General features: G+C 43.3%; 1 protein-coding gene across 1 annotated transcript in view; it reads right to left on the bottom strand.

Annotated features, from left to right (window-relative positions):
* LOC109992308 (interphotoreceptor matrix proteoglycan 2) overlaps positions 1-26342 on the bottom strand; it is a 51166-nt gene that overhangs the window by 872 nt on the left and 23952 nt on the right. The window contains exons 10-16 of the mRNA XM_065963578.1: positions 24867-25054; positions 24700-24755; positions 21271-24154; positions 18855-19513; positions 9848-10067; positions 6220-6427; positions 986-1068 (exon numbers count right to left, since the gene is read on the bottom strand). Of these exons, the coding sequence (XP_065819650.1) occupies positions 1029-1068; positions 6220-6427; positions 9848-10067; positions 18855-19513; positions 21271-24154; positions 24700-24755; positions 24867-25054 (4255 nt within the window). The 3' untranslated portion in view covers positions 986-1028. The remainder of the gene's footprint in view (positions 1-985; positions 1069-6219; positions 6428-9847; positions 10068-18854; positions 19514-21270; positions 24155-24699; positions 24756-24866; positions 25055-26342) is intronic.

The raw sequence follows: 26342 nt of genomic DNA, 5'->3' as shown, positions 1-26342 counted from the left end.
AAAGTATATAAAATTAAAATTAATAGATAAATAATGGGAGCCTGTGAGAGATAAAAACAAGGTGCGTTAGTGGACACACTTTGATCAAGAGGTCAGGAGCCTCTTCTGTATCTGCCAGCTGAACAAAAGAATTGTTCTATTAAACATCAGCACTTATTTATCATCATTCATTACCCATTGTGTACTATTGGACACTCAGTTCTGAACACTCTGCGGTGAACATTTAGCAATCGTACAGCGCACTGACTTCCCTTGGATTTTACATCGTGATTAACTGGAATTAATTACAGTAAATAAATGTGAAACAGATTCCTATCATTAATTTATGTGCTTAACTTTAACTTTCTGAGCTCTCATGAAAAATGTGGAGTTGTCAAATTAAGTGTTACGGATCCAAACTGTTCCACTTCTTGGCTGTAACCTTTCCCACCTTTTTAATCAGATTCATCTCATGAACATATCTTCTTCTTTTTTTAAAGGACAGCCATGTTTTACTCGTAGCAGAGGGCGAGTGTCCTGATTCTCCTTTTAAAATAAAAGATCTCCGAGGAGCAGACTCATCACCCCGAGGAGGGGATGTAAACCCGGGAGACATCCTGTAGAATCCAGTCCTGACATTCAGTCCTCCTGCGTCCTTCGGGAGCTTTAATTAGTCAGCGTTCAGCTCTGTGTCCGTGCAAATGCACAACAGCTCTGAACTAATTGAGTTCCAGCCTGGCAGGAGGGATTACGGCTCTGCGATTTTGTCTGAATAAAATCATCACGGGGAGATAACTGTGTGCACAGGTGTTTGAGATTAAAACCTGAAAACAAACTTTGGGCGCCTCTCTGCATCTTCTGATAACTCTATCAGCTTTTCATTTATATGCTGAAGCTTTGCTGTGTGTGCATGATCTCCTGTTTCCCCCCCCCAGCAGTAACACATGATTGCACATGAGGGATTTAAGCAGAACAACCTCACTACAGGCAACAAGAACCCTCTTACCTTTTCTAGTATTCTCAGGTGGCGTCCAATCCGATATTTTGTCTTAGCTGGCGAGGCCTGGGAGGGAGTAGCTGTCTTTGTAGCTATAAAAAAAAAAAAGAAGACATATGAAGCAGGTGTGAGCAGGAAAACGCAGCTACAGCAACTCTGCACATGCAGCGAGGTGGCGAGGATGCATCCTGCAACCAGAGGGAGAGATCTAGAAGTGTTTGTGTCGAGGGAAGAGATTCAGAGAGACGACCCGCAAATGCATGATAACACTAAAGGAAGAAACGAGACAAAGCCAAAGAAAAGAAGATGCATTCAGCTCGTTATACTCAGGGGAAAACACATGACAGATTTTATCGGTTTTTACATCCTCAAATACTCCAACATGTCTCTCTGCAACACCGTCAGAAACAAACAGAAGTTCAACTACAGATCAGCCCGTTTGGAGAAGAGAGAGGCGGGACTCATCAACAGTTTCAACCCCCGATTGACACAGATGTCTGCATGGAAGTGAAGCTAACAATCTGCTCTCACTTCTTCAAGCTGCTGGTCTGACTGTAAACACTGACAGCGCAGGGAACATGAAGCCAGAAGTCCTTTATCAGTTTGTTACTGATAGCTGATGGGTTCAGGATTCCATCAAGTATCTATACCGCTTTTCATGTTTGGGGTTGAGGGGGTGAGCTGGAGCTGATCCCAACTGTGATTGGGCAAGAGGCGGGGTTACAACCTGGACTGATCACCAGCCAATCACAGGGTAGACATATAGAGACAGACACTCACATTCACACCTACGGGCAATTTTAGAGTCAGCAGTTAACCTAACGAGCATGTCTTTGGACTGTGGGAGGAAGACAGAGAACCCACACATACACGAGGAGAACATACAGACTCCACACAGAGAGACTCCTGACAGACAAGGGATTCAAACCAGGAACCTCCTCACAGAGAGACTCCTGACAGACGAGGGATTCAAACCAGGAACTTCCACACAGAGAGGCTCCCGTCAGACGGGGATTCAAACCAGGAACCTCCTCGCTGCCAACCACTGCAGCGCTGTGCAGCACGGGATTCAGGATTGTCCCAAATAATAAGAGAGATTCCAGCTTATCTCACCTAGTGCCACAAACAGACATAACGTCAGCTGTTAAATTATATTAAAGTCATTCTCTGTAAGTCCAGAGTTGGCTTAAAACCACACACACACACACACACATGAGCGCGGCTTACTCACTCTAACTTGTAAATCTGTTGGTTACACAAACATCCGGGCGACAATCCAACCTTTCCAAAGCTTTGGCAGGTAAGTCGGTGAGTGTGTAACCACAGGACAGCGAACGTGACCTGGAGTGCCAGGAGCTGATGGAGAGCGAGGGTGCAGGCAGGGCTGACACCTAAAGGAGTGTGTGTATCCTGTTTGATTAACAGGCCTTTTATTTCACTCCTAAATGATTAAGTTGCCTCTTTGTGTTGTCAAACAGCCAGAGTGAGATTAAAGAGAACATGCAGCGCCGCAGTATTAACCCCGCAGGGTTTCTGCAGTTTTCTGTCCCCTCCGGTCTGTTCTGGTCTCTGCTGCTCTGGACGCAGGATTAAACCCAAACAGGACTCAGAGTTAATGACGGGCAGCTGGCAAACCCAAGACGGCTGCAACCCCCGAGAACCCCCCCCCCGACAATCCCCCAGACCAGACAGAGAAGCTGCTGGAACCTTAAATTTCAGTGAGTAAACCAACTTTAGCTTTTCTTCTGTTTGTGCACGAAGAGCTGATCAAATACGCTGCAGAGGGTCGAGTGTGAGACTGAACCAGCTGCTCCACCGACTCACACACACACACACACACACACAGACGAGTGAGACATTCAGTGCATCGACTAAATGTCAGTAAATTAAATGTCTGACGTCTGACGAATGGCTTCAGGTGATTTCAAGTCATCATCATGCAAAGAGGTCTCTCTCGTTATCTGCAGACACTACATCGTCTCTTTTTACTCATTTTACTTCATTAAAAACACAGAGGTCCCTCCTCCAACCAGGCCCGCCCCTGGAACAAAATGGCTTATGGTCATTGTGAGATTGGAGGGCGTGCAGCAGCAACAGTGACCGGCAACAGCAATGAAAAATAATTCTACAATTCACTTAGCCGACGCTTTTATCCAAAGCAACGTACATCAGAGAGTAAGAACAACACAAGCAAGGATCTAGAAAAAAGGGAACAATGTGAGTAAGAGCAAACGATCAGCTTTGAGTCTGATTGGACACACAGGTGCTGACAGGAAGTGACCAGAGGCAAAGCACAACATTGAGGGCAGTTCTTGAGAGCTCTAATCAGTATAGAAACCATCTTATAAGTCGTCGTTATCAAACAAAAACCATCGTCATTACCATCATCATCATCAATAATATGGAGACCATCATCATTAAGTTAGTAGGTATTCATGAAAGAGCTGGGTCTTTAGCTTTTTCTTAAAGGTGCAGAGGGACTCTGCAGATCAAATGGAGTTTGGAAGTTCATTCCACCACTGGGGGGCGACAGAGGAGAGTCTAGTCAGAGACTTAGGACCCTGTTGTGAAGGTTGGATCAGACGCCTTTCATTGGCAGAGCGTAGTGGGGGGGAGGGAGTGTAGACCTGGATCAGAGAGTTAAAGTAAGGAGGAGAAGTTTTTGTCGCTGAGCAGCAGTTTTAAATTTGATGCGAGCAATAATGAAATAACGTAGTTCCCCGGGGAACAGACAGGTCAGGTTCTGAGTTTCTGTGAGTGTGCAATGCATCCTTTTGCACCTTCGTAGAACTGTGTCCTGCCTCCAACATGGCATGCTGTGGCGTTGGACAGCATTAGCTCTCAGAGTTTGTCAGGATGCTGATGTTTCTCTTCTGTAGTCTCACTCACATCTCATCACTGACCAGAGGGCAAAAACGAAATCCAGAAAATGAAATTCCTTCTGTCTTTGTGTTCACCAGTCTTTGTAAAGATGACAAGAATGTAACCTTAAAATATCTGCACAGAGGTTTAGACGAAAGGGGATGAGAGTTTGAATATCAAAACTCTCCGAGGTGTTCGGTGTCAGGAGCCGGGGCTGCTGAAGTCTAACAGGACTGAGATGAGATTTTTTTTTCTGGCAGCAGAAAGGCTTCGTCTCTGAACGAGGAGTTCATAACAGAGACTGTTTCAATCTTTGAAGAATCAACTTAGCATCGATTCACAGATTCACAGATTTACAGCGCTGGGAGCTGCAGATGTGACGGAGAGAGATGATCGTGTTTGTGAGTGCAGCAGGACGGAGTCAACACACACACAAGCACACAGAAAACAGAGAAAACAAACTGATGTGATATGAGGCTGAAACATCTTGAGCTTAAATTTTTTTTAGAAAAAAGTTGAGTGTTTCGTTTTCTTAACTCTCCGTCTTTAGCCTGCTCCACTTTTCAGAAAATGTGTGCTCAAACAGGCCGTTTGGAGATTTTCCCTTCATGACATCACAAAGGGCAGTAGCCCCTCCCCCAGGTGGGTGACACTCCCACAGCTAGGTGTTTGTTCTGCCATCTTAGTCTGCCTTCTCACCGTAAACAATAGGACATGGAGCGAGAAAGCACTGAGTACACCCAAACCCTTCCAGAGAGGGGGTGTGGTCAGACACAGCTCATTTACATATTTAAAGGTACAGACACAGAAACGGCCTGTTCTGAGCAGGGCTGAAATAGAGGGGTTTATAGACATGATCAAATACAGGATCAGAGTGGATTTAGAACAAGAAACTTCACACACATGTTTTGAGGAGCTCTGAGACTTATTTACACTGAAGAAGAGGAGGCGGATATGTCACCTTTAACCAATCACTTCTCATGAATTTGTATTTAATATAACACCAAATCCCAACAGATGTTTTCTCATGAGACCTCAATCAAAGAGAAAGTTTTAGACTGAACTCTTTGTGGCAACAGAAACATGACAAACGATCAGATCGCCATCACATCTCAGCTTCAGAGGAGCTGGGATTTTTAAACAGTCTCTGTAATAACGTTTAATTCAGTTAAAAGTTTCATGATTTAATAGAATCTCCAGAGGACACACAGCAGAGTAATAAATCAAGCTTTTGAGCAATATGAGCCTTTGATGAATGGTCTCCAGCCCGTGGAGAATTCGATATTTAAACCTTTATTTAAATCTTTGTATTTTTAGCTTCAGGTTTCTTCATTAAAAAGTTTCTCAACCTATTTGGATTACTTTTTGATGATGTTGTCAATGGATAATTCAATCAACAACCTTCAAGGTCACATATCCTCCTCCTCTTCTTCAGTGTAAATAAGTCTCAGAGCTCCTCAAAACATGTATGTGAAGTTTCTTGTTCTAAATCCACTCTGATCCTGTATTTGATCATGTCTATAAACCCCTCTATTTCAGCCCTGCTCAGAACAGGCTGTTTCTGGGTCTGTACATTTAAATATGTAAATGAGCTGTGTCTGACCACGCCCCCTCTCTGGAAGGACTTGTGTGTACTCGGTCTTTCTCGCTCCATGTCCTATTGTTTACGGTGAGAAGGCAGACTCAGAGGGCAGAACAAACACCTAGCTGTGGGAGTGTCACCCACCTGGGGGAGGGGCTACTGCCCTTTGTGATGTCATGAAGGGAAAATCTCCAAACAGCCTGTTTGAGCACACATTTTCTGAAAAATGGAGCAGGCAAAAGACGGAGAGGATGGACTTTTCTCATCATTGGGGGTTTGAAGACAGACTAGAGACACATGTTAGAGTTAGAGGAACATGGAGAAGTGGATTTTAAAGAATATGTGACCTTTAAAACAGAAGTTTAAAAATGAATCTAATACAACTATAATTTTCAGTGAAAAGAACAGCGTCTCTCTCATGTCCAATGGGAATGATGTGTGGAAAAGGGAGCAACAGGCCGCCCACTTGGAGGACTAGAGCCTCTGTACACTAACCACTAGGCTATCTGCGCCCTTGAGGTGTATGATTTAAAGTGTAACTTTGGCCTATATCGTAACCATCTCCGCTGGTTCAACACTTTAAATTAGCAGGGCGTAAACTCCAACCTGAGTAAGACATTAAGTTCAATCTAGACTACGATTGAACTTTCGCTGAGCTGCTGCAACACTGTGCAGAAATCTTCAATTGAAGGACAGTTTTAATTTAAACGCAGCTACATTCTCTACACTTTAAGGTTATTTCTCTGAGGCTGTTATTACACGTCCTAACAAGCCCCGATATCTGTGTGTGGTTATTTACCTGCACACCGCTCCACGTCCAGGAACTATGTGGCACTCCCCTCCTCTGCAGTAGTTGGGCTGGACGACACACACGCTCCGACAGGGCCGGCCGTCCATGGACACGAAGCCGGGCTGACACACACACTGCGCCTCTTTCATCCGGCCGCTCACTACGCAGCGAGAGAAGTCATCGCAGGCCAGGAACTTGCAGGGATCGGCCTGATCGGCTGCCAGGGCGAGAGAAAGAGTCGACATTAGTATTCATGAAGAGCGTTTTCTGCGCCTCCCCCCTCTATCCAGCCTCTTCTCGCCAGGAGGTGCAGAGGAGTGTTTGATTTTAATGAGATCTTCAGAGTTCTGGTCTGCATTGAAATGTAAGATTTAGCCTCTGGCGTGGACGGCTTCCGAGACTAAACGTCAGATTCACTCCGGGGAAATTAACACGATCAGGGGTTTCATGGATGTAATGTTCACAGTGTGATGCCTGACGTGTGGTCAGAATCTATCTGTGTAACTGTTAATCAAACATACATCAACATGTGTGTGTGTGTGTGTGTGTGTGTGTGTGTGTGTGTGCGTGCGTGTGAGCTGCACAGAGGGAGAAAGTTCATGTTGAAGAGTATATATTAGGAAACCTGCAGCACAGGAACGTGAGAGGAGTGTTTGAGATTCCTGACGGTGACCTTGTGCAACTGTTTACAAGGTCAAACCTCAATGTCAAGGTCTGATGTTTACCCAGTTTGCATCTTTCTGGTTTTATTCATTACATTTGGATTTTGCAAAAACAAATTGAACTTGGACTTGAGTCAGTCAGCTTTAAGGATAAAGTTCAAAGTATTTGTTGTGTTCTTTACAAACATGCTAATCCATTGTGATGGCTGTAAACATCACAAAATGAGCCTTCAGTTGTTGTTTACAAGGATTTACCAACAGGTCTCATCCACTCTTGGTAAGTTCTAAATGGACTTGAGCTTGTTCAGCGCTTTTCTAGTCTTCTGGATACTCAAAGCGCTTTTTTCACTTAGTAACAGGGCTGGACACATGTTTATGAAACGTGTTTGAGCCTTTGCTTAAAACATCAAGAAGCTGAAGGAAGCGCTGTACCGTCAGTGTGAACACAGAGCTCAAAACAACAAACCCAGAGGAAGTTTGACTTCACTTGTCTTTTAAAAAGTCCAGGGAAATGTGTGACTTTTTGATCCAGTAGATGTCGCCCTTGAGCTCCAGCATGAAACCAAAACAAACTGCTGTTTGGCCACGCCTCCTCCATCCTGAAGCCTCCACTCTCCTCCAGAGACACACCTCCAACCCCCCTCCACTCACGTTCACAGGAGTTAAGTGCAAGCGGCGGACATACTTATCCTCTACTCGAGCTGCAATCACCTGTGTCCTGCCTTGTTGTGTTAGCATGCTAATGTTAGCGCTCTTTAGTCAGCTCGTAGCTTCACATTGTTGTGTTAGCATGCTAATGTTAGCGCTCTTTAGTTAGCTCGTAGCTTCACATTTCATGTAAACTGACACAGAATGAGCGTGATCTAAAAACTCTTACTAACATCCAAATAATCAGTGAGTATGTTCTTCTTCTTCTCTCTAGTTCTTGACTAAAACAGCTTTTATACACAAGGGGAGGAGCCGGCCGTCCCGTCCATGTAAACACGACAGATAGACAGTCAGGACTCAGAGACACATTTACAGGAGAGACTGGATCTATGATTTATTTATGTGGAACATTCTTCATTTAATTTCCCTCAAACATAAATTGAAGTCTGAGATTATTAAAAGGGAAAACTCTGAATAACGTTCCTGTCAGTCTCAACAACACGCAGTTTAAACTTTAAAAAGTCAAAACTATAATAAACTGAACTAACCTGTACTTTATTAAATATTAACTCATTTTAAATATTAATTATTTTGTGTTTTGGGAATGCATTTTTTATAAATATTAAACACAGAAAACATCGATAAGATATAAAATGATTGGAGCCTTAAATAAAACCTGATATATATAAATAAAGTTTTACAGTATTGAGCGTATTAAACCACAGCTGGCCGACTTCATGACATAAAAGTTGATCCTCAGCGAGCGGCCTGCGAGGCGAGCGCTGCCTCAGCAGAGCGTCTCCTCTCATCTCCGTCGCTATTATTCAGGCCCTACAGTGTTCAATACAATCCCACTGTGTATTGGTAGATTTGACATATAGACCTAATTACTGAGTCTATTTCAATGTGTTTATGATCTCTGTTCTCCCCGTCTGCATCTCATCTGCAGAGAATATTACGATTCAGAGCCTACATAGAACGAGATGCACACGGGGAGGCAGCGCGCGGCTGATACAACAATGGGACTTATTAAGAGACGCTGCTTCGTGTTTTATCACGCACATAAAAAGACATCAGAAGATACATCCATGGGCTGCTGCTGGAACATGAATGTGAAACCTAAAGGCATTCAAATATATATAAGGCCCAGAGGAGCCAAAATGTCAGCCTACATTTGAACACACAGAAGTCTGTTTTCACTCAAAAATAATTAGAAGACACACATGGGTCTTTATTACCAGAGTGATAATCACAAGTGTTTTGCTTTGTTGGGTGCGATTTGATTCTCACACTCATCTGAGGGCGCACTCACACACGGCAATCCGTACATATTAGCCTATTGTGGTCCATTTTATGACAATTTAGCCTCAAATATTTAATAACCGTTAAATCCTGAATTTAAGTTGCACCTTTATATGAGAAGCAGTTGGTTTTGGACTACCAGAGAGAAAAAAAGGTTTTAACTGTCTTCCTGTGTGATGATTTCTGTTGTGTCGGAAGCTCATTCTGTTTAAATGTACATGCAATGTGAAGCTACAAGCTAACTAAAGAGCGCTAACATTAGCATGCTAACACAACAATGCAGGACACAGGTGATTGCAGCTCGAGCAGAGGACAACACGAATGCCAGTGGAAAGGGGTTGGAGGTGTGTCTCTGGAGGAGAGCGGAGGCTTCAGTATGGAGGAGGCGTGGCCAAACAGCAGTTTGTTTTGGTTTCATGCTGGAGCTCAAGGGCGACATCTACTGGATCAAAAAGTCACACATTCTTCCTTTAAAGACAGAATGTTTGCAGGTGTGCTCGTGGTCAACATCTATGTTAAAATCTGGAATACAACGGTCAGTTTCTGTGCAGCTGTGTCGCTCTTTTAGTACCAGCTGTTTTCCCTGTGTGGAGTTTGCACTGCTACTAGATCTTTTAGCTTACGGTGAAAGTTGTGAAGGGCAGACGCAGTCAACTTATAAAATAACTATTAAAAATAGCTGTTAAAAGTGCGTATTATACATCAGATTGACTTTGCCTCTACAGTGCAAGCACAGCTGCTCACAAAAGGTTGTATTACTCCAACTCCATTATACTCCACCAACTTCATTATTTTTTTTCTGGACCAATTAAGTGAAATTGGATATTTTCCCACGGTACACTAGTGTGCGTCGTCACAGTGGTTAAGAATAACTGTTATAGGGGACTGATGGCCAGTCACAGAAGATCATCATGTCAGAGAAGAATTTCTATTTATAAAAGGTAGACTTCATGTAGATACTGTATGAGTTCAGCGAGAGCTTATTCTATCTTATCCACTTGAAAGTGTTACAGACATCAGTGTACCTGGTTCAATATCCAGCGAGCCCGTGTCGATCTGGATGTGCATTTTTTTGTAGGCGGCGGAGCAGAACTCCTCCAGGACGCAGTGCACGGCCTCAGTGACGTTGTACGGCACCGTCTTGGCGAACTTCATCCTGCTGTTGACGACCACGCTGCCCTTCCTGAAGTTCAGGATTTCCAGATCCATGAAGCCTGTCAGGTTGGCCTGCAGGTACGGCAGCAGCTGTGGACAAACAGAGAAACATCACTTTAGCCCTGAAAGTCTCAGAAGTCATGAAGACGGCGGAGTGTCTCTCAGAGGAATGAAGCTGTTATAAACATGGAGACCGTTTATGTGATATGAATGGATTAATTTGTTTGCTTTCATTTATCAAATGGCCTCATCTGTTATCCATGAGAAGCTGCTGAAGTTATTCACTGGAGAAACACATGAAGAAGAAATTTAAATTTATCAGAAGTTGTAACCTTGACAAAGAGAGTACACTGCCAAAAACAAAACCGCTGGAGGGAAAAAAAACTTCAAATTCAAGTTCAGGGTAAATAAATTATCTAATTGTGAATTCCAGGCTTAAAAAGTCTGAGTGATAAATAACCTGATTCCTCTCATGCTGCAGAGATGACAAATCAACATGTTTAACGATGTATAGCTCTTCATGTGGACGCCGGAAAATTACTGATTTACATCCAATTTATTCGTTCATTCTCGGGCTGTAAAGACAGCAGAAGAGCGTTTAAATCATGTGAAAATCTGCACGGGGGGAAAGCTGCTTTGGAGGAAATAATCATCTTATCGGTCGAGTAAATCCTCGGTGAGCCGGATGTCAGAGACGATTTCACTGAGATGAACGGCGTGTTTTCAAACAAACAACTAAATCACGGCTGTAAAAGCTGCTCAATGTGTTTTTCTGTATAAAAAGACGACATTCAGATGCTCCAATTAATACCTGTACACAAAGAGGTCATTACTTTCCTTTACTTACAAATTAAGATTGATTTATGTTCTCTTTGTAAGGCAGAATGTGTGACATGTTACACATAAATATATCATAAATCCAGTCTCTCCTGTGTAAATGTGTCTCTGAGTCATGACTGTCTACAATGAGTGAGAAGCTCGAGTCCCGCTGACTGTGTTGTTGTCTAGATTGAACCAGGTTTTGAATGTGTATTTCTACTGTAAAGAAAAGCATCTTAATTTGGGACCAAATGGGGATTAGTGGTCCCTTTGCAGCCAGCCTCGAGTAGACACTCCATGAACTGCAGTATTTTTACTTCAGCATTAGCTTCCTTTTTTTAACGCTGGAGGTTGCAGCTTGGTCTTCACCCAAATAACTATTCTCAGTTCAGCGGAAGTATCAGAAGATGCAAAAGATTGGTTGTTCCCAAAGGAGGATGAATTGTTGATGATTGGTTCCAAGATTGCACTCGTTCTTAAAATGGTGTCCCACAAGGAAGCATTCTTGGCCCGTTTTTATTTTCTATAAAAACGCGCCCTTCTATATATTTCGTCATATTTGTTTCATGTTATATATATTTTTTTAACCTAAAATGGTTAATTATCCAGTTATGTACAGAGATGTATCTGAATCATTACATGGAAGTTGCTACAAAATAAAGACACTTACTTTTATTGTTAAATCACAAGTCTCCACCTAATCTGCATCACCATACCTGACTTCCTTGCCACACCTGTTCAAGCCACACCCCCAACATTATAAAGGCCTGCACTCATGCCTATCCCTCTTTCCCTCCAAACCAAGCCTGACCTGCTACAGAACAAAGAGTTCTCCCTAATGGGCCAATAAAGTATATCGTATTATATTGTATTGTATCGTATAAGGATCTGTGTCATAATCAAGCTGCAGCCTTCAGTGTTTAAAGTTTAAGTCTGTTTGTCAGGAAACGTATGTCCCGCCTCAGGTCCCCTTCTGACTGGCGCTAGGTTGGCCTGAAAGTTAGTTTGAGGTAGTATTTCCAATCGTGACCGCCATCATTGTGCTTCAAAAATTTGCCTCGTCCACAACGTCCATGTCATATTCAGTGCAGTGTGTGTAAAAAAGCTGTAGTTCCTCAACTGTCCACTTGAGGCTGGCTGCAAAGGCCTTGGAAGCTCCTTCAGGCCCTGGTTGTAAACATAAACATGTTCAAGGCCTGGTTTAAAAATCTGTTTTTGGTCTCTTTATTGGTAACGACTTCACGGGGGGGTTGATTTCTTTTCATGTATTTGCCTCGTTTGCCTCTTCAGAAACGAATGCTTGCGTCACTGAGATTACATCCATGTTTTTATATCCCACGGCCTTATTTGCTTTCATACCCTCAGTTTGTCAAGACTTCGAGGGTTCAGCCGGATGTAAAACTCTGACAAAGCTTCAAATTATTGGGGATTTAAACCTTGATAGATTCAAATCCATCAGGGCTGTTTACTTTTTTCCTACTGTTTACAGGTGTTTGTAAAACAGGAACAGGACATTTATTTTGTACCTGCAGTGTGTACGTGCGTCTTCAAATGATAAATACATTCATAAGTGGTACTGGCAGCGACTGCCACTGATGTGATTATGTTGTTTACTGGAGAGATGCAGTAAAGCGGCACACTGCTCGCCGAGATGACTAACGACGCCTCAGTTTGTTTTAGTCATCAGCTCCCTCTGCTTATTTCTTCTGTCATCAAGATTAGTTCTTTTTAGAGAGTCCTAAACTCAGAGTAAACACCACGTCAACAAATGAGACTTTCTAAATCAAGTTTGACTCATTTACAGTCTCTTCAAAAAGGCCTCCGAGGTTGCTACATTTCTGCACAGTGCACAATTAAAACTCCAAATATCTGAACACTCAACAGTTTTGTTTCTCTAACTCCCATATGGCCGTACATAATTACTTCTATTGATGCAGTTAACAAAACCGTTGGTGGATGAATAGTAAAAAATCTATTCAGAAAATGAGGCTCTCTAAAGGATTGAGAGGCTTTTATTTTACGTGGCAGTATATAGGCCTGAGCCGGTATATTCTTTTCATGTGGTAATCACTGTGTTTCACTGTCTGCATTCATATTTCAATTATCAGCAGCCTGAGGACACAGCAAGAGAGCAGATGAGTGAGAGGAGGCCGGTTTGAATCTGTAGATTAATGTATGGTTTATAAAGCTTCTCTAAGCTCCTCTTGTGATCTTCGTGCCCATGAGCAAGACATCTTACTGGTGAGAGTCTGAGCAGATGCTTTTTTGGTCGAAAAGTGACATTTTGGATTTGGTCAGCTCATCTCAACGATAAGAAGAGTTGTTGGGACATTTCTTAGTATCAAACAAGCAACTCTGGTGCAAAAATATTCAGCGCAAGAAGCTTGGAGATGAAGAAGCACAGAAGGTGAACTCCTTTGAGTGCTAAGCTAACAGCTGACACTTTGAGCCTAACCTGGAGAATGGTGCCGGAGCAACTTTCTAGTACAGTTGGTTCTTCTTTTCAAAGGATAAAGAGTTATTACTAAGGCTGTGTTGCATACTTGATTCTGATTGGCCAATTACGTATAGAAAAGGTCTGCTATCCCTCGATAGATCACTGTTGTGAGGAAGAATGATAGACTGTAAATATTAATGGATGAAGCCTGAGTGACGTCACCCGTCTGTTCCTGCAGGGGGCGCTGGAGTCCCATCGATGGCGGTCTCCATGCTGGAAATGCTGTCTCAGTCTAACTTTCAGTCAACCTAACGACAGGCTGAGAGCTGGAGCTGAGGCGGGTTTTAAACCTCCTGACAAACCGTTACACCGCGCCCACCTGTCAATCAGGTCAGCTACACGCCTTATTGTGAATAACTCTTATCCTTCATCAAATCAAAACTGATGAGTCATCAAAACATTCACCCCCCCGTACAGTGTGTGTCCATCCAGACATGAGCTAATCACACCTATTTGGTTTTTTGAACCAGGCTGTAAACATGTTCATCTCTGCTGTAAAAACAGGCTTTTTAGAATGGGTGTGTATGTGACTTCCTGTGCTTCTGCAGCCAGCCTCTAGTGGACACTCCAGGAACTGCAGGATTTTGCACACTTCAGCATCAGCTACATTTTTCGACACCAGAGGTAGCCACTTGGGAAGAACAAACTGTTATGGCTCTAATCATCAAAATTTCTTCAGACACCACAAACACAGCAATCGAACACATCTTCAAATTTAATATAATAAATAAGTAGTTTGGCAGAATACGCACATATTTTGCATCTATTGTGTGTCTCTGAATATGCTGCTGCTCGCTGTTATTGTACAAATAACTCCACTTAATTTAAGATTTCCTGTCTTTGTTCCATTTCATTCTTTGTTATATCTTATTGTTTTATTGTGTTAATTTCTGTGCAGAGCCACAACTACCTTTCACTCTCCGATAGGGTATTTAACGATGAGCATAAAACCCGACGTTCAACCTTGAGACAACAGTAATGTGAGTAATATAGAAGTATTTTTTCTTCTGTTGTAACACAATATGATGGAGTGCGAGGTAACTGCACTGCTTAAAGAGTGGCCACACAAAGAAGAAAAAGTTTAAATCTTCTTTCAGTATGTTGTCAAGTGTTTGACCCACGCTTGTTTAAACTTCACCTGTGATTCCAACAATACAGCATCAGTATGGTTTCTATAGTTACCTACAATCTAAGACACAGATGAATTAATGAGAGAACATCCAGCAGCACAACATGTCACAGAGAATTGTCTGATGACAAAGAAGAGAGTGTAGTGCTTTATGCATTGATGTAAAGTTGTTTTTAAAGGTCACATATTTTGTAAAATCCATTTCACCATGTTTCTCTAACTCTAACATGTGTCTCTAGTCTGTCTACAAACCCCCCAAATGATGAGAAAAGTTCATCCTCTCCATCTTTAGCCTGCTCTACTTTTCAGAAAATGTGTGCTCAAACAGCCTGTTTGGAGATTTTCCCTTCATGACATCACAAAGGGCAGTAGCCCCTCCCCCAGGTGGGTGACACTCCCACAGCTAGGTGTTTGTTCTGCCCTCTGAGTCTGCCTTCTTAACGTAAACAATAGGATATGGAGCGAGAAAGCCCGAGTACACCCAAGCCTTTCCAGAGAGGGGGCGTGGTCAGACACAGGTCATTTACATATTTAAATGTACAGACACAGAAACAGCCTGTTCTGAGCAGGGCTGAAATAGAGGGGTTTATAGACATGATCAAATACAGGATCAGAGTGGATTTAGAACAAGAAACTTCACACACATGTTTTGAGGAGCTCTGAGACTTATTTAAACTGAAGAAGAAGAGGAGGATATGTCACCTTTAAAGATTTATTCTGGGGCTTTTTTGGGAGGCAGGAAGTGGACAGAGTCAGATGTCAGGGAGAGAGAGTGGGGAATGACGTGGAAAATGAGCCACAGGTCGGATTCGAACACGATGTACAGCCTCTGTACATGAGAGTCCCGCATTAATGTAAAGTTGTGGGTTGAATCAAGCTGTAAATACATCTCACAGGGAAATGTAGTTTCTAAACATAAACTGCGATCTGGCAGATGTTCTCTCTGATCATCAGTGATTTGTATAATTATTATTTTTACTCAGAAATGACTCCTCTGGGTACTCTGTAAATAGGCATTAAGACTGTTTGAAACCAAAATCAAAGTATTCATCTGGAGGGACATAAACACATTTACGCTCCTTCTGTCCAGCTCTGCACTGCATCGAATCCAAACTTTGTTCAACTTCATCAAGAGTTATTCTCTCAGGTTCATTCTGTTGATTTGTCCAAAGTCACTCTAGAGACGAGTTCATATAAAAAGGTGTGGATGAGTGGATATTCACTTGGAGTTTAATGATAATTTAAACTGGAGATCGGCAGCTCTTCACATGATAATGAAAGTCTGTTACATTAAAGCCTTTGCTAAATGATTCACAAAACATGTATTCAGCCAATCGCTGCTCATTGGCTGAATCTCGATTCCCTCTCAAAGTTCCCTTAAGTCCCTGACACCCCAAGCAGACGGCAAAGACCTAGTGGCGACGAAGACCGACTGTGGCGTCAAGTTGCACTTGAACACACCGCAAAGACTAGAGCCAATGACCAACCACCACGTACGTTCTGCTCATGATTGAGAGGAAATAACTCTGCATGCCATCACGGGGCGGTAGTCTGTTATCGTCATTTAAAGAGGGCCCTCAGGGGCTGACAAACTTTACTTTACCTGCTCTACTTTTCAGAAAATGTGTGCTCAAACAGGCCGTTCAGAGATTTTCCGTTCATGACATCACAAAGGGCAGTAGCCCCTCCCCCAGGTGGGTGACACTCCCACAGCTAGGTGTTTGTTCTGCCCTCTGAGTCTGCCTTCTCACCGTAAACAATAGGACTTGGAGCGAGAAAGCACTGAGTACACCCAAGCCCTTCCAAAGAGGGGGCGTGGTCAGACACAGCTCATTTACATATTTAAAGTTACAGACACAGAAACAGCCTGGCTGAAATAGAGGGGTTTGTAGACATGATCAAATACAGGATCAGAGTGGATTTAGAACAAGAAACTTCACAGACATGTTTTGAGGAGCTCTGAGACTTATTTACACTGAAGAAGAGGAGGAGGATATGTGACCTTTAAAGGGCGTTGATTAGTATCAGAATCATCCTGATATCGAGCAGCGTACGCCTTTAGAGCTATTTGTTCACTCTCAACATCTTAAGCAAAGCGTTCGCCTGAATGTAGGATAATTGGTCGATTCATCAAAGTTACAAGAGAACAAATGTGTTCTGATTGATTTTATTTAGTCTTATTTTTATGCAGCGCTATAATCATGTTCAAAACGTGTTTCTGGAGCTCAGAGGAATACAAACAGCATTGATTTTATTTTTTTGGACGGGCGGGTTTGGGGGTTATCAGGGGTAGGGGATGCTGACCGAGCAGGATCTTTGTGTGCAGGTTAATAATTCACACCTGGGGGGTTTCCTGTTGGAGCTGCAGCTTCCTAATAATGGCCACTGGGATCGTCCAAATGCAAATGTTTTACTGATGAATTATAGCTGTTTGAGCATTGATCCAGGATGAGAAATGTATCAATAAAAAGTGTTTAAATAATGCTCTCCATGTGAAGACAAACCTCTCAACTTTAGAGAGGAAAATAATTATTGTCACTTCATTGTTCTCCCCGCCTCGTTTATTTAGCCCCATCTTTCTTTGTAGTAAAAATGACGGCTTTAAGGCACCTGACCTGCCTGAGCTTCATTATTCCTCAACTTCCTCTATTCATCCACAACATACACACGTTTCCATTCATACCCAGCAAGCTGCGGGTCGGACTCTGAGGGCTTTAAGGGGAAATCTTTCTGAATGAAAACAAAAGAGCAAATGATCTCTGAGTTTCTGTTTCTACCTCTTTGGTCGTAATGAAACACAAAGAAAACGCTCACACACGACCAAATGAATGTTCTTAATCGTCTAAATTGTCAGGAAGTTAACTTCTTTGAGTAAAACTTCAAAGGTCACAATAGTTTATCAATGTTTGAGGAGTCTCTGTTTGTAGAAGGGATCTTAAATCAGAGAGCGTGTCAGCTTGAGAGCCAGATAAACACCCAAGGTCTTTTTTTTAATTTACCCACCAGATGGGAGACCTTTTATGGGAGCTGGTGTGATAAAATCATTGAGTACCTGTCGGTTAAAAGTTGCCTTCTGCGGTGCCTTCAAAAGGTTAATAAAATAGTTTCCACGGCAACAAAATGGAGCTGACCTTTAACTAACCGTCAATACTCGTTAAACCGTAAAATAAAAAGGTTTAGCGAGGCCGACATTAAGCACGAGAGATCCCAGACCAGAACTTTAATGGAGGGAGAAGTGAAGTTGTGTTTTGGGCCTTTTTGTGTTACTCCCGCTCCATGACCTACACTTGGGTCATTGCTTCAGTAAGGAGTATATACTTAAGAGCATGGAGTCCGGCTTGAAGCCCTACCCAGCCCTAGCCTGAGGTCAGGACTTGTTCTGTAGGGGTTGCAGACCTCTAATGCGTAATACTACCCCCTCCCCCCCCTTTTTTTGCAAATGAAGGTTCGACAGCATCCCACCAGAAAAAGACTTGCACACCAACTGATCCTCTGGTGCCCCGTTCTAAGGGCGCCTGGACTCCAGGTTGGAAACCAATGATCTAACGCTTGTCTTCCATAAATTAAAAATCAGTACAACTTTTAATCAGTGCCAGAACTTTAACCGTGCAGAGTTTGAACATATTCCCTTTCGGCCTTCCACAGATATAAGGAATCATACAGAGTGGGGCAGTGAACAGATGGTGGTGTGGACGGATTGGAAGGTAAATCAGTTGAAAACATACTGCATCTGTTCAAAGCTAACACCAGGCCAGAGGAATAAAAACTAAAACGTTTCATTCTGGATGCCAAAACAACAAAGAAAATGTGAAAGGTCGTGACAACTGAAATATTTTAAAAATCTTTTCTTTTAAAGAGAGAGCGAGAGGTGAGCTCGTGGTCAGGTCATGTAGGGACATTTTGTACACGTCATGAGTGCTCAATTGAGGTGTAGCTGTCTGTGATTTTGACAAGGTTAAGGGATCAATGGCTGTTTTGGCCAAATAAACAAAAAAACACAATAAATCTGTTAACAAACTGATGCTGTCCGAACAGATCCAACGTGCGCATCGATGTCTGCGCATCCGCTCGTCCCTTCGCCCTGTTTATTATTATCAACTATAAACTGGTCACAGGACGAGTCTGTGAGTATTTTCAGTGTGAGGTTTGTTGGCTGTTGTAGTTTGAAATGAGCTGCTTATAATTCTACGTATTACTTGAGTCCCAAGGATTCAAATACATTTAAAATAAAAAATTAATTTGCGCAGAAAGTAAAAGGACCTTATCATATAAAATTACTTTTCTCAAGTGAAAACAGGAGTATGTGGAAATTGGGAATCAGACTGCTTGAATGCTTAAATCTGTTCAATTTGAACTATAAAAACAGATTCATCAGAAGCTGTTTTCATGGGTATTTAAATGTTGCTACATGTTTTCAGTTTATTTTACTCACCAGGTGTAAGAATTGGTTCTCCAGGGCTCTGTACTCCGGCGACGTCTTGTTGAACAGGTCCTCAGAGAAGTCCATGTTGGTGACGCGCAGGCTGAAGAACACCACCAGCTCTTTGCCCTGAGGTGCCGTGGTCATGGACGGTGTGGTAAGGTATTTAATCGGGGGAGGGGCTGTGACGCTGACAGTGCTGAGCTCCTCCTCCACAGGTAAAAAGCTGCTCCCTTCCTCCAGCAGCTGGTTTGCGTCAGTCGTTGGAATGTCCATTTTATCCAGCTCCTCCGCTAAGTCCCTCACGGCCTCGTCAACGGTATCTTCAGGAGCCGCTGGCGGACTGGTTTGGCTTTCAAGTTCTTTCTTTTCCAACTCTTCATCAATAATGACGACGGCCGGCTCGCTGTGACCCGGCTCTGCCTCCACCTCTTTGATGTCATCCTCAGAAGTGTCAGGGATCACAGCGTGGTCTGCTACCTCAAAAAGTCCAGAGTCTATAGTCGGGATGGGCGCAGCCGCGTCGACAGAAGTTGTCGGAGGAGTGGTGAAAATGTCTGTTACACTGCTGTCTGTTTCTGGAGATGAATCGCTTTCTTCTGTCTCCTCCGGCACCTCCTCTGGGACTTCGGCGTCCTCTGATGTCTCCGGCTCGTCTGGAGCGGTCCCCTCTATGAAATGTCAGGCAGAAAAGATGACTTTAGACATGAGTTCTCAGGATTTTCACATAAAGCGACAGAGACGTGCGTGCTGAGAGAATCATGCAAAATACATTCTAACTGCTTCAAGCTGAATTTGAGTTTAAATCAGCACCTTGCCATTTAAAATAATCCTCCATTGTTAGACATGATCCTGAATCCAGCCTGATGTTGAGGAGAGGTATTTGGGATGTAATGATACCTTTCAACACAATTACAAATCAATACAAATATGGACAACTTAGATTAATGAGAAAAAAAGAGTTATTGCAATACTCTCATTTAACTAGCAGAGGGCGCCATATGATTTTGTCTTCTCTTGTTTGCAGACATGGTGGCAACACATGTCAAGACAACAACAGTGTGCAAATACTGCAAGAGATTAATAAACTACACATATAGCCGTGCTGAAAAAATCAATATGGCAATATGCCGTCATGTACAAAAATGTGCATCAATGCAGATGTGACAGAATTCAATATGGCGGCAAAGTTGTGATGGCAGTGCTGAAAGACACATTGCTGATGGAACAGTTTACAATAAAACCAATATGATGCAGTGGAAGCCAAACTACATGATGCACTGCAGTAGTGTTTTAATCAAGACCACACTAACCGAGACCAAGAAAAACCAGAGACCAGCGGGCTCGAAAACCGAGACAACACAAAGACATTTAGGAATCAAGACCAAGATAAGACCAAGACCAAGGCAGGGCAAGACCGAGACAAGACCAAGACCATAAATATCACTGAAAAATCTTCATCTTGTGTGCAGGGGGCGGATCTCTCACTTAGACTGTAACACTGGAAAGGTTGCAGACGTAACCGGGGGATAAAAATTGAAGTTATTTGTTCTTTAGGAAAGAGGCGTTTTCCTTCTAATCACATTAATGACTTGAGAAAAATAGCCAATCAGTGGTGGTCTTGATTTTAAAATCCAGAGTCCGCCCAGTCTGAGACTGAGACAAGACCAACAAAAAATGCTTTTGATTCCAAGTGAGACTGAAACCTAGCAAGACCTGGACTGATTTCGAGTAACACAACGGTACACTGCAGTGCTTGATTCAAATCAAAGCAAACAAGCATGCATGAAAATGTTTTTATCCACCTTCAGCAAAAGTTAAAACAAAGATAAGGGAGCATTTGGGATTTTTTGCAAACACCAGGATGTTGGGGAAAGGAACAAAAGTCATGGAATCTTATTCAAGAACACGTTAAAACACATCTACACATGACGAGTAGCCATCCTGATAAGCCGCTACTTGCTTCACAGGACCAGTTTGTGGCGCCTCAGCCAACACCGAATGAAACTTACAAACAGCCAAAACTTCCGCTTCTAGACGAGCTCAGAAGTTCACAAAACAGCTTAGTTTATAACCATAGTCCTCACTCGATGGTTAACTACTGACACTGTTAAAATCTTGAACCCAGTATCGTGATACTCGTTAGTCGGGTGTATTGTTACTTCTGTACAGAACATACTGGGATAAATGAAGTACTCAGTGAAGTGTTTGTATTGTTCAGCTTTTCAAACTAATCAAAAGGGAGATAACCGCAGCAGGCATGCAGACATCTGAATTTCCCTGAGGGAACCTTCCCAAGGGTAAAGTTCCTATCTAAACATGGAAATATCTTCTGTGATGTCAGAGCACAAATCTATCAACAGAACTCACTGCCCTTCCCTCAGATATTACGCCTCGCTCTCAATGGCAACAGAAGCCTTTTCCTCACCTGAAGTCTCTTCAAGCCCTTGATCACCCTCCGATGTTTCCGGGGTTGGTCCAGAATCGCCCTCCACTTGTGTGTCTTCACTGTCAACATCCTCCTCAGTGTAGTCGACGATGGTATACTCGTGGTCAAGTCCAGCTGCGTCCCCTTCAGGAGGTTGGATGTCCGCAGGTACGATGGTTAAGTTATCCTCCTCATGGGGGCTGCCAGGTGTGGCTGGAGGAAGGAACTCAAACTCTTCATCAACCTGAACGGTATCTTCTCCAAGGTGAAGATCTTCCTCGCTGTCCAGGGGTTGAAGGATTGTAATTGACTGAGCTGGCGGCTCAGTAATATCTACCTCGGGTTCCAGTTCTAACAGTTCAACTACAGCCTCCTTTGGACTTGGTTCTGTGGCTTCACCTACAAGTTCCTCTTCTGGTTCTTGCTGCTCTGAAACCCCCGGTAAGTCTTCTGGTAGCACCACATTATCAATGTCCTCCCCTGGTTCTGTTTCTTCCTCCAGGATCTCTTGTTCTTCCTCAAAGACAACTACAGCATCTGTTGGATTTTCCTCTGGAAGCAGCGTTACAACCCCGACTTCATCCTCCCCTGGAGGTGCTACATCCGGTTCTTCTTCTTCTTCTTCCCCTGGCGCTGGTACCATTTCAGTGACCTCTACATCTTCTTCACTAGTTTCTGAAACCTTTTCTGCATCTTCCACCACTTCTACAATCTCAGCTATCTCCTCACCTATCTCCGTAACTTCAGGGACATGCTCTTCCTGTTCTGGAGTGGATTCAGGTTCAGGTGTTGGTTCAAATACCTCAACTACGCCCCCCTGTGATTCTTCAACCTCGACCTCTGGTTCTACGACGTCACCTTCCTCTTCTTTTTCTACAGGTTCAGCCACATCTACAGGTTCCTCTTTATCTGCCTCTGGTTCAAGTTCAGAAGTGTCAGGTACTGCTTCCTTGGTGCCTTCAGGTGCTTCTTCCTGAGAAGGTTCTTGTGTAGTTTCTTCTGGTTCTGCTTGATCAACTACCTCTACTTCTTGAACTGGAACCTCATCTATATCCCCACCAACGTCAGACTCTTCTTCTGCTTCTGGAGCTTGTTCTGAAGCTTTATCCTCTATCTCAGGTTCTGGACCTGCAGGTGACACCTCATCTACGACTTCTTCTTCTTCTGTATCTTCAACTGTTTCCTTTACTGGCTGCAGAACTTCAGCTGGTTCTACCTCTGGTACTTCTGTCTCTGAGACCTTATCTAACTCGCTCTCCTCGATTTCTTCTAGTTCTGAAACTACCTCCAACTCTTCTTCCGGCTCTGACACCTCAGGTTCTGGAATTTCTCCTACCTCTTCTTCTATTGGCTCTAAAACTTCTACTTCTTCCTCTTCAGCAACTTCTTCCTCTGGTTCAAAAATTTCACCTACCTCTTCTACCTCAGCTGCTTCTTCTTCTTCTTCTTCTTCTTCTTCTTCTTCTAAATCTTCATCTTCCTTTGTCTCCGAAACCTCTGGTTCTGCTTCCTCTTCAGCTACTTCTGGCTCTGAATTTTCACCTTCATCTATTTGTGAAACTTCAGGTTCTTCTTCCTCTTCAGCTATGTCCTCCTCTGGCTCTAAGTCCTCAGCTACTTCTTCTTCTTCTTTCTCTGGCTCTGAAACCTCGGCTACTTCTTCCTTCTCTGGTTCTGAAACCTCGGCTACTTCTTCTTCTTCTGGTTCTGAAACCTCAGCTACTTTTTCCTCCTCTGGTTCTGAAACCTCGGCTACTTCTTCCTCCTCTGGTTCTGAGACCTCGGCTACTTCTTCCTCCTCTGGTTCTGAAACCTCAGATACTTCTTCTAATTCTGGTTCTGAAACCTTGGCTACTTCTTCTGGTTCTGAAACCTCGGCTACTTCTTCCTTCTCTGGTTCTGAAACCTTGGCTACTTCTTCTTCCTCTGGTTCTAAAACCTCGGCTACTTCTTCCTCCTCTATTTCTGAAACCTCGGCTACTTCATCTTCTTCCTCTGGTTCTAAAACCTCGGCTACTTCTTCCTCCTCTATTTCTGAAACCTCAGCTACTTCTTCTTTTTCCTCTGGTTCTAAGACCTCGGCTACTTCTTCCTCCTCTGGTTCTAAAACCTTGGCTACTTCTTCTTCCTCAACCTCTTCTTCTTCTGGTTCTGAATCTGCCCCGACTTCTTCCTCCGTCTGTGAAACTACAGGTACTTCCTCCTCCTCGGCTATGTCCTCTACCGGTTTTGAAATGTCATCCTTCTCTTCTTCAGGTTCTGACACTTCTATATTTCCTCCTGTCACTTCTTTGTCCTCTTCGAGATCCACTATCTGCTCGGTGGATGGCTGTCCTGTGATTTCTGGAAGTGTTGTGATGGTGAGTCCCATGTCAGAATCCTCTGCAGCAGTAGTCAATAAATCTTTTGTGGTTGTTGCAACAACATTCAGACTAAGATCCTCGCCGTCCTCATCAACAGGTGTCAGGTCCTCTTCTGATATTAGGTTAGGGGACAAACTGATGTGCGGAGCCTCAGTCTCCAGCTCCAGAGTCCCGGGAGGAGTCGGGATGTAGTGTCTCACAAGTTCACCGGTTTTATCGTGATGAATGGTTTCAATCTCATGTGTAATGATCAGCAATTCCTCTTCCTCCCCGTTGTCTTTGTTTGATGGCTCGGGCTCACTCACATAAATTGCCTCTGACTCATCGGTAATATCCTCGGAGGCCGGGGGAGGATTGCTGCTCTCTGCCATCCCCACAGTCACCGCCATCATCTCAGGATTCTGCAGAGATGCAGGGTCTGACAAGGTCATGAGGGCATTTTCCTCCTCCTCCTTGGGTTTATCAGCGTCTGGCTCTTCAGGAGAAACTTCAAACTCGTTGTTTGACTCCGGCTCATTTGACTGAGAAGAGACGGATTCATGACATGATTAATGCAATAAAAAAAAAGGTTTTCATCACCAGTGCAGAACACAGTGTTCCAAAACATTTGTTCATATTGGAGTTTTTTTTCTCAGTGTGGAGATCAGTCATTCTTCATTTCCCCAGTATTTTAATTAAAGGCAGGGTTGGTAATTTTCGAAAAAACTAGCATGATTTTGAAAGTAGCATTCCCTCAGTGCTCCATCTGCACGGAGTGGGCTAGAGCAAGCAGGGAGACAGGGAGGCGTCTGATTGGTTCATCAGATTGGTACCTCGTGGCAGACATTGGTCAAAGTTTTTATAGGCTTACAACTGATACAGATGACGGATTTTCTTTGTTCCTTTTTCAGAGAACATGAGTTATTAATTTCTGGAAGAAATTACCAAACCCTGCCTTTAAGGGAATTTCTCGAGATCAACTTAATTTATATTTAAAAATGTGATTATATATCTTTTAGTCCAGGGGTATTACTTTTAAAAATACAAACTCACAGAATATCCTTAATACAGGAACAGTGGCTCTTACCTCTTCTGTTAGATTAACTGAAGAGGTTGACGTCAGCGCTGGAAGGAGAGTATCATCTGTAAATAAAGGAGCGCAATGAGATTTTACAAGTCGGTTAAATAAACTATTAAAAACGTTTCCACCAGTTTGGCATAACAAATGGCCGGGCTGTGCCTCAAACACTGTACCTCTTTCAAAGCTAAGTGAGTCCAGGTCGATTGGCAGCGAGGCGTCCTCACGTAAGGCCTTGCTGACCATCTCTCTGAAGCCCGAGCTGCCCGGGGAGTCGGGCGAGTCGGTCACCGTCTCAGCCGCGTTGATTTTAGGGATGTTGTTCTCAAAGAGCAGAGAGTAGTGCACCGTGATTCCTCCGAGCCTATAAAGGGAGATATAATCTGTGAGTTTGATGGCTCTCATTCTTCAGCCCACCTGTATTGATTTTCTAATCTATACCCGACCGCTCTGCAGAGAGAAGCATGCTCTGTGCTCTCGGCCGGTGAAAATCTCATCTACAGCTCCATTTACTTTGGCGATATTCAACACAAAGGGTCTAATTTGTCAGTGTCACAAATAATGAAAATATTAATAACTCTGAATGACTCCAGATTAATGGGGGTTTGGATTCTCAACTTGAAATGAGGACAGCCCGAGTTTAGTTCTTCCTTTAAAGAGGACATATTATCCCCCTTTTCCACCTTTTCAAACAGTCCCTTGTGGTCTAAATGAAACATCTGTGCTGTGCTTTGGTCAAAATATAACATGAATCAAGCACCAGAGGAGGTTTGTGACCCTGTATAAACCAGCTCTCTCAGAACGCTCCGTTTTGGTGTGTGTGTCTCTTTAAATGCAATGAGCCCCCCCCCCCGAGTTTTCCCCGTAGACATAACTCCTCTGTAGTGAGAATAAAAATGGCCTGCGCAAAAGTTTTGTTCTAGGTTGGAGGTGGAGTCCATGGGTTGAGATACCAGGGAAGGGGAGGGGATTTTTTTTTTACCAGAATCCCACTGTGACATCACAAGGAGAGCACATTTGAAACACAGCATTTTTCTCTGTGTTAAAAGACTTAAGCAGACCACAAACAAAGGACTGGATGGGTTTATTTCACATGTTGTGGGTCAGTAGACACTCAGGTTACCCAAATATATGTTCAGAAACACTGAAGAAGTGGATTTTTCCGAATATGTCCCCTTTAAAGGAAATAAAAGGCCTCAAAACATCTTAAATATTCTGCACAGCTCGTGCAATCGGCAGAACAATGAGCTGATTTGCAGAGATGAGCCTCTGATTGGAATAACAATAATGCAAGTTTTGCCTCCTTTGTTAGAAGTGCCTGCCAAACAAAAAGCTCCTCTTCATTAGGTTTCAGAGGCTGCATCACTTTGTTCCAAACTCTCCGTCTGCAGAGGACCTGAGCATGTCTGTGAACACAAACCATGCCTCCTCTTTAAAGGATCGTGAATGCACTGAACGCCCCATGCAAGCCAGCCGTGTTCGTCTGCGGCCTCGTCCCGATGCTGAATATATAAACAGCACACCTGTTGCAAACCGTGTCATCACCCAGCATCTAAGTGGAGCTGCTCTTTGTTCTGATGTTTGCTCTCATGGAGGCGGGCTGTGGAGGCATGTGGGTGCAGCTCACATCTAATAAAAGTCTTTTTAACTTT

The sequence above is a fragment of the Labrus bergylta genome, chromosome 15 (genome assembly GCF_963930695.1).
Source record: "Labrus bergylta chromosome 15, fLabBer1.1, whole genome shotgun sequence".
In the NCBI taxonomy this organism is placed as follows: domain Eukaryota; kingdom Metazoa; phylum Chordata; class Actinopteri; order Labriformes; family Labridae; genus Labrus; species Labrus bergylta.
This window is presented reverse-complemented; position numbering and strand designations above follow the sequence as displayed.